A 9881-nucleotide genomic window follows, 5' to 3' on the forward strand; every position below is an offset into this window, starting at 1 on the left:
GAAAGAAGGAGGTGTATCGTGGTCTTAGGTGCGTTTGGGGTAATGCAGGGCCGCATACAGGGTAGCACAACTTGGACAAAATTCCGGGGGCTCACAATGGTCAGGGGGCCCACCACCGTCACAATTTGTAATTCATAGGAGCGACCTGGAGAATTTGTCCTAGGGCTCACAAATCTTGTCCACGGCCCTGGACGGACGGAAGAACAAGGTTAACACTATATGCTTACCTCCCACTACTGCTCTGTTTGGGCAAAAAATCTACTATTGTTGTGCATTGGGGAAAAAACCCACTAGCGGTGTATTGAAGCATAAAACCTCCTATTGCTGTGTGTTGGGGCATAACAATTACTTGTGCTGTGTGTGGGTCATAAAAGCTACTGGCTCCGTGTGTCAGGGCATAAACCCATATAGCTGTTTTGGGGCAAAAAGCCTACCAGTGCTGTGTGTTGGGGCATAAAACCTAAAATAGTCTGAACATACCTCCCCGTTTATTTGTACCCCCACACCGCTTTAGAAAACGAAAAGCACAAACGAGATAAAAAGATGCACAGAACTTAGTTCATTTATTGGGTTATAATTTCAAACCTGACTATGCTTGTGGGGGGGGGGGGGAAGCTCAAACACCGTTATCGTCTGCGCGTTTCACTCCAAACGAAAGTTTTCATTGTAAAAGACGACCTTGCTCGCCAGTCATTTCCAGTTTCTGGACAAGTCCATTTTCAGCGAAGGGGTGAATGCAAGACGTGTATACATAGAAGGAAACTACGACGTAGTCTGCTTCCGATATTTACACACCGCTCCGGTGGCCTAGTGGTTAGAGCGTCCTCCTCGGATGTGGGAGGTCTCGGGTTCGAACCCCGGTTGAATTACACCAAAGACTTATAAAAATGGTACTAACAGCTGCCTCGCTTGGCGCTCAGCATTAATAGGTAGGTGCCAGGACTTGTCGGCCTTATGTCAGGATCATGTGACCGAGTGAGACATCATGATACGAGTCTGCGGCATGATGCCCCAGTGCTTGACGTCACTTGAAACTGCCACTGCAGACATCGTAGCGATATGACTAAAAAATATTAAAGCTTCGTTACAAATCCAAATAACACACACACACACACACACACACACACACACACACACACACACGCACTTCGATATTTACAATGTCGTATCAAGCAAAGGAAAAGAACGACAAATACAAAATTGCCTTTAACGTGGATTTTGCAAGCGGTGTAATTTCTATGTTCATGTGTGCAAAGAAATATAATTCTAAACTCAGCATTATGGTAATTTACGGAATTATCCGGCAGTTACCGAATAGGATGAACTGCGTCGCAAGGTTGTCGGAGGAAAAGAAACTCACCCATAGTGTACGCAACTTTGCACCTTGTTACTATGTTAAGTCCGTTTAGCATGAAAGGCGCAGAGGGTGCAGTGTTAGGACCACTCTGGTCACAGTCAGGTTAGAAACTATAAATGAATGAACTAAGTTCTGTGCACTTTTTATCACAATAAAGATTTCCGTTATTGAAATCGGCAGGGGGCTACAAACAAACGAGGAGGTATAATCAGATGATGTTGTTGTGAGGCATAAAACCCACTAGTGCAGTGTTGGGGCATAAATCCTACTAGCTCCGTGTGGTATGGCGTAAAACCAGCTAGTGCTGTGTGTTGGAGCGTAAGTCTTAAGTTCTGTGTTGGAGCATACAACTTACTAGTGCTGTGTTGGGGCATAAAACCTACTAGTGCTGTGTTGGGGCATAAAACCTACAAGTGATGTGTTTTGGGCGTAAAACCCATTGTGCTGCGTTGGGGCAAAAACACCCCCCCCCAAAAAAAAAAAAAAAAAAAAAAAAAAAAAAAACAACTAGTGCTGTGTGTTGGGGCATAAAACACTAGTGCTGTGTTGGGGACTAACAAATATACACCTTCTTGGGCAAGTGGAGGGAATATTCATAACTAAAGTCATGTGAACTACGATATATTTAGACTGCTAGTCTCTGAATTGTGATTTCGATGACTCAGTTTTCATTACAATCGTGTATCCTTCTGATCCTGTTATGCATATGAAATTATGAGATTGTTATGATAATGTATATCGTGTGATGTGGTTGTGCCAGTGATGTAATTCATTATACATATATAGACATCATTCATTTCTTTCAAAAAACAAACGTGTCTTTAAACACAAAAAGGTCTCATAATTAATCAAAATTTCTGGATGAAGTTTCCTAAGTAAAGGGTAAAGTCTTTAAATGTTACATGGAATAATAAGAGCAATACATGAAGAGCATATCAGCATTTTAAGGTAAGTGTAAAAGCAGGCAATTTAGTAGAAGGTGCGAAAATACGGCGTCATTTCAATGACCTTCGTGAATTTCCGTGAAGTCAAGACTTGAACACCGTTCAAGTTAATCAACATCGAATTTCTTTTAATAAAGTGTTGTTTGGTTAAGAGGAAAGGAGATATGATCTAGTTGACTAGGAAAGTATTGTTGTTGTTGTAGGGTTTAACGCCATTTTCAGCACACGATAAGCTATACATGGCGGCCAGTATTAATGGTGGAGGAAGAACGCGGGAAATCCCCTGAAAGAACCACCGACCCACGAGAAGCTACTGGCAAGCTTTCTCACATACCCACATTAGCCGAATCCGAAACTCGAACCCACGCAGACAACTCGAACCCACGCAGACAGAGGTGAGATGGCATTGATACGTAACGGAGAGCGCTTTAGACCACTCGGCCACTCGGGGCCCCGAGGAAAGAATTCTAACATTGTAAAATTCACCACAATCGTTGAGCAATGAAATATTTTGTGATTTGTAGGAAACACTTCTCTCCTGTGGTTTGGATAACCGCTGAAGGCTGAATTTGGATTTAAAAAGCCACAGAAAAAAAAAATGAATATGAAACTCTGTATCCCCAAAAACAAATCGCAGTGGAAATTAATGATTCAGATTTGTACGCAGTTGTTTTTAAAAAATATTAAGAACCCAGTTGGATAATAAGGAATGTCAATGTTTACGTGTTTCTTTATACAGAACAAATCGCGTTTTAAGTTTATGTTTGTAAAAGATTAACGATATACCTGCTATAGGGCATGTATTTCAACATGAAGTCCACCTGTGCATATGATCCACAGATCTTACCAAACTGATTTCTTTTGCACGAGAGAACTCTATGTAAACACTGATAATGAGTATATTGCAGCAAACATGTGGGTATTTAGGACTACATGATTGATACAAATTGGGAAGAAAAACGGTTAAATGTGTCTTCTCTAAATACGACAAAATGGGTTTATAAAGTGACAAAAAAGGGAACAAGACTACAAAGTTTAAAAAAAACCTAGACGTATGTGATTTGGTCAATACAAATATAATTCACTTGAAAGGATAACAGGTACCAATATTTTTAGAATAAGATGTTCCCTTTACACTTTTGAAATACGAAAGACCAGATTATCAACAGACCTTATTGAGAGAGAGAGAGAGAGAGAGAGAGAGAGATTGTGTATACATTGAAATATTAGTATATATGTATTGGCTCTAGTTGATAAAAATATTTTATAAAGCTTACAAACAAATGACAACTGTTAACAAATGGTATACTGTCTATTTAATTGCTGATGGTGGTTATGCCATCGCAGCCCCTGGATAACATTTGGATTGATCGATTAATAAACAGGTAATATACGCAAATATTTTTCCTCATCTCGTTCTCTCTCTTGTAATAAAATTAATTCATAACGGTCAATTTAAAGCAATGATTAGAAACTATTTATACGTAGGAGAATACGAATATCATATCGATTTTTAAAACGATTAGAATCAAGGATATACAAATGCGAACAGCTTAGTCATTCTACTCATATTTTATAATTTATATCCTGATTGTCGCCAGAGAATCTGTAACACTGAAATGTTGATCACCTTCAAAACCAAACGGAAGTTTTCAGTTTCAACAATCATGCTGGTCAATGCCCTTTTCTGGATAGTGGAAAAGTCCATTGTCAGTGAAGGTGTGGGACCCTTAGACTACACATACACAAGTTAAAAGCTGCATCGTCTGCATCCAATACTTGCAATGTCTATTTTTATTATTTTTCCAAATAACTGAAGAAAGGAAGCAGTGTAACTCTTATGTATATGGGTTGCAAGTTGTTAAGGAAATTAACGGAATTATTCGTAGTTTATCTAATACGATGAATTACATCACTTCTCTTGTTTTGAACATAAATACTTGTCTACGCAAATGTGATAGCCGAATTAGTAAAGAAACTCGCGTTTGGATTGAAATTCTAACATGAAAAAGTGTCAATCCCCCCACCCACCTTGCCACCCCCGACAATTAGGTTAGACATTTTAAAATGACGAATGCACTTCTGTGCACCTTTTTAAATGTGTGTGTGTGTGTGTGTATATATATATATATATATATATATATATATATATATATATATATATATATATATATATATATATGGGGTGGGGTGAGGGAGGGGTAGGCAAGTAATATTGTGATAAACCTAGGGTATGTGGTATTTCTATTTACGTGTCCGTTCATGGCTTTGTTATATTTTAGTGTTTCTTTGTTGATTGTGTGGAATCGGTGTTGGGAAGATATTTCTCATCCTGTGTAATTAGACAATTTCTTGGACCAGACGTCATATTATACGTCATATTCACTCAACTTTATGACAACGTGGATTAGTTTCGTAAATTTCTTAACATAAGAAATTCTCTGGATAATTTTTAGGTATACGTGTTTAGTACTTTGAGATAGGAATCGTTTGAGTCCCTTTGTGTAATGCATGACTCGAAAAGGCGACAAGTCATACAACTGTGAAACAAGAAGAACCCATACAAGTGCGACATTAAAGTTTCGTGATGTGTGTCATTGGGTGATTATAGAAAATGATTTGTTGTACTCGTGCGTTTAAGAACCCTTCAGTTGACAATATATGTTGTCTTGAGGTCCTTGGAAATAATGGAAACATGGGCCGTAAGCCAGGTTCATGTTTTTGATTCACTCGGTATTTCTTATGTTAAAGAATATTTTCAAAGATCTATGATTTAACATTTACGTCCAACATAATTCAGCCTAATTTTTTATATAATATTCCCAAGAAACGAAATTCTACAAATTCATGATAATACACTCACTTAAAACGGGGCCTGCCGAATGTTGCTCATTATACGTGTTTTCTTTCGTTGAAACTGTCGGATTACATGTACAGTTCAGTCATGCGAGGTTGAAACTGTCGGATTACATGTACAGTTCAGTCATGCGAGGTTTGATGTTCTTGACCTCTAATTAACAAAGAAACTCGGTGTATGTACAACAGCTTCAAAATAAAATATAAAAAAAACCAAGAAGTATTCCATTTGCTGCATATGTCATTTAGGTCATCGTGTATATTTGCGATTATTTGTTTTCCCTTTGAGTCAAACTATTTTTTTAGTACCTGAAATGAACAACAGCTCAAGAGAATAAATGATATTTGACCTCAAGTACACTAATTTTACTTTAACATGTTCCGTACAGGTGCCTAAAAAGCAGGCTCTTTAAACGTGTATAACTCTGTAACCAGCTAATGCATAAAATCTCGTATTTTTTTTCTTTTTCTTTTTTGGTTGAAATTTTTTAGGCAATGACGTTGTCGTACAGCGTAGTACTACCAAATAAATTTAAGTTCACTTTTCAAACCATTTTATTTTTAATGTTTGAAGAATACAAAACTGATGTGGGATCTTTGTCTATTTTTTTGCAAAAGCGTGTTATGAAAATCTGAAAATTAAATACATCTTCAGGTCATAAAAGTGTTATTAACGATCATAAAACGTAATAATTTATATTAGCTCTGTTCGCTGCCTGAAAAACAAACTAATTACATGTTTTTACCTGGGGATACATTCCTAATAGGACATACACTTTCACGCTCAGAGAGATTTCATGATTATGGTTAGCTTTCTTCATATGAAGGTATTTTACATTCAGCTGGTAAGCTACATGTCGGTCGGATGAAAGCTATATAAATCATCTGTCACTCAAAAGACATGTGATACTCAACAGTTTGTTTTCTGACACTAAGTTAAACACGCATCACATAAATTACACTCACTTTAAAGAAGTTTTATATGAGCAAATAGTTTGTCATGCTATTTTTCGCAAAGAAAGCTTTACTTACTTAATTCAGACCATCTTAATGTGAGTGCCTTTTTCTAAATCTTATATACCTTGACACATATCCTTAAATGCTAACTATCATCATTAAGTAACTCTATGGTGTTTTTTCGTCTTTTATTGAACAATAATGTATACGTTACAAAATCAATTCTTTCTCACAATTTACTCCCACCTTAATTTAGCACTAAAATTAGTTCAGTTATATTCGCCCAAATTACCGACTGTATTACTTCCCTTGAGTTGGCCCATTTTGCTCTTACATGTGTCTTCAAAACGAATAGACCATCTATTGTCATAGAAGTGTATTGATTGAACGGTCAAATCAAGTGAAATAATATCCATTGTCCTACAGCATACAGTCAGTATCTTCGATCAGAAAAATGTAAAGGGGGCAAATGATTATTTTTTGTTTTTCTGTTTTTAATTTCTTGGGGGGAAATTATGGAAATATGAATGAAAAAATAACGTGTCCAATCGGGTATGGAAAGCACTTTGCGATACTATTCTGTCTGAAGCTTCTAATGTAACAGCACAGCATGACATTAGTGACTATCGAGTACCAAGGCTATGGAAGTAAATTGTCTTCTCCAGGGGCAGCTAACCCTGGCTAGTCTGGGTAGTATTCGAGCCAGCGACCTTATGGCATGGTAGCCGATCCTTCTAACACTGAGTTGCTGTGGCTGTCGTGGAAATGGTGGTGGAGGGGGGGGGGGAGAAAGACAGACAGAGAAATGGAAAAAACCGTCCCCTTTTATATAGTACGTAAATTATAATCGAACGCATATTTCTCATGCAAAGTGCGTCATTTTTACCGATTAACAAAGGAGAAATGAAAACAGAAATATCGAGTAAGCAGGGCGAAATGTTATTTTTGTCTAAGGGCGACAATAATGCCCCCCCCCCCGCCATTATAACACCAAATAAATTAAGTTTATTCTCAGAATTATTATAGATCATTTTAAATAAAGCTAGCTACTTACACGCTTTTTTTTCTTTCTGTGACTTATATAATATCAAGGTTTGGAAATATATATCGAAATGCCGAGATAGTACTATCGCATTGGAAATCTAAAAATACTTCTGTAAATTCTTCCAAATTATCGAAATGATTTCTTGAAAAAAAGAATCTCCATCGATTACATTATTTTTTACAGATACAGCATTTGTCTTTTCAGTATCCTTTATTTCTACAAGATCAGTATTCATACATCAGCATACAATGAATGACTGTCGTTATACAATATTTTACTTTAGTCTGTTCTCTCAGCATTCAGGGAGGGATAATACCTGCTCCAAACTGCTCAACCGGAACATTATCGGCCTTTCCGTTAAGACGAGAAAGAATCCTCGGATATAATTTGTCACCACTAAGAACTATATTCTGAACTACTTTTGTTCATAAGGGGAACAGTATAGTGGCGGAAGGAGACAAAGTCACGATCAGAATGACCTCACCTTATCTGCCGTAGCATACTGTATGTGGTGCACTCTGTCAGAGGCGAATCATCAAGTACATAAAATTGATGTTAATTCCTACAGCCACTTCTGAGGTTATTTCTAGACATGACTGAAATGACCCAACAAATTTCCGTTCGCCTACTGCAGTGAAGTAACACTTTTAACTTGAAATATTATGTAAATTATGCAGTAGATTATTTCTAAGAACAACCAAACATATAAACCCTCGTTATCTGAGATTTAAAAGAAGAGTTCCTTTTTTCAAAAATGATTCAACCGTACTTTTAAGAATGACCCTCGGGATTAGACTATGGGAGCTGGTGGCGGAATGGTTCCTGATAGTCTGACTTGATACATATTTCTAGCTATTCGATTTCATTCTTAACATTTCCCCTATACAATAAAGTTGTAAAATGTCCCAAAGATGCTTTTAAAAAGGTTGAGAAATCTACGGAAATGTTTTCATCCTGAGGTATCTTGAACGTTGAAATGTATTTCCTGCAAGACACATGTCCATTTGAACGGTTGATATTCATCATGAATGTAACAAATTTTAATTGAAAAAAACAAACATCGGGAACTCTATAACAAAATGAAAATACTTATGAAAATAATAAAAAAATTATGTATGAATGATACAATATATTTCTCACCAATGAAAAAGGCAAAAACGACTAAGATAGGATTATAGAAATAGCGAGCACAATGCCAGTCTAGAAGCGTGACAATATTGTAGATGTTTAAATAGAATGACAAGATAAATTGATAGTGTTAAATCTTTAGTAACTATGTACATGTATGACATCTCTCAGTGTAAAACACTTTCTGCAAAGTTTTCAGTCATTTATTTAAATTACGCGTTCATGTTTAGACACACTAAACATACTCTACATTGAAATACTCTCTATAAATAAATAACATAATAAGTACATAAATAAATTTGACGATTGTTTTAAGTAACATGGGATTGTAACTGATACATATACCTTTGCGTAGGATTGTAAGCTCATACATGTAACTTTTCATGGGTCAAGTCCATCTGAAATAAAATGTTTATACGACATCTTAAATTATTAAGCTTTCAGTTAATGGCTTTAAGTCAGACCTGTCCAATTAGCTACTTGCGTATATTATGTTTTCAAAATACCTGCGTTTAAGTTTTGCAGTCTGTTTAGTTGGACAGAACAGCATCACGAACTTTTTCATCGCTGCAAAACCAAGAGATGGAAATTTTGAACTTAAATAAAGGTAGAGTATAGCTTACCAACAGCAAACAGTAATTTGGCTTCTGGGTCGAACACGGCTCGGGCAACGGCACCCGATGAAAGTCCATACCGTCGTGTACCTTCAAAACTGTGAGGAACATACAATGTTGTAAGTTTCTCCAAAGAAACTTTGACAGATACAGAAATTTGTAAGAATAATGACAAAATGGCAATAGTGCAACGAAGGCCGCTGCTCTTCATGTTGGATCTGTGTACGTGAGGAGATAAACTGCAATACATGACAGACCAAGCACCTATAAAGCTTAATTGTTAACAGCGTGTCATTATTCATTATGCATATTAATTATGGCCCATTACCGTATAAACAGCCATGCCAGAACAAAACTCCGCCTTGATAAAAATTGAACATGTATATGCTCGCACACATGCACACATCGGACAAAACATACCGATAATGAAACTGCATGTATTTCATTCTACGTTTGCGTATACAAGATGATATTTCACCCAATAAACGAAATCATAGATCCTATCGTTAATTATTTACACATATGTGACTGAGCATGTAACTCATCAACAGCGACTTAAAGAGACATGATAGGTTGTATTATTCACCTGTGTTTTTTCTCTCTGTTTCATTAGCGGTTTATTTAAGTGATTCCTTCCCTCTTGACTATACCATAGGTACATAATTATTGTTTCGTAGATGAAAACATTTTGAAGGACCCTGGATATTAAATAACTCAAAAAGAGCGCATTTCTGAATTTGATTTGGCTTGACGCTAAATAGATGCAAGGCTGAACAATGTATAATTACTGTGGCTTTTAACATAACCTGTAGGCTTATTTATATGACACTACAATTACATTTAAAAGGAAAAATAACCACGCGTGGTAAATTATTAAAAAAATTCTGAAAGGAGGGAAATGTAAAATTTAAACGAAAAAAGAAAAAATTTATAAAAACTGAAACGGTTGCATATGAAGTTCATTGTTTCCAGAATAACCT

The 9881-nt window shown here is 36.5% G+C and overlaps 1 protein-coding gene across 1 annotated transcript in view; it reads right to left on the reverse strand.

Annotated features, from left to right (window-relative positions):
• Positions 1-9164, reverse strand: part of LOC149787389 (mesenchyme-specific cell surface glycoprotein-like) — a 29010-nt gene extending 19846 nt beyond the window's left edge. Inside the window, exon 1 of the mRNA XM_089977975.1 lies at positions 8911-9164. Coding sequence (XP_089834101.1) covers positions 8911-9151 — 241 coding nt within the window. The 5' untranslated portion in view covers positions 9152-9164. The remainder of the gene's footprint in view (positions 1-8910) is intronic.
• Between the last annotated feature and the right edge of the window lie 717 nt (positions 9165-9881).

The sequence above is a fragment of the Sinohyriopsis cumingii genome, chromosome 12 (assembly GCF_028554795.1).
Source record: "Sinohyriopsis cumingii isolate HCF-2022 chromosome 12, ASM2855479v2, whole genome shotgun sequence".
NCBI classification, from domain to species: Eukaryota; Metazoa; Mollusca; class Bivalvia; order Unionida; family Unionidae; genus Sinohyriopsis; species Sinohyriopsis cumingii.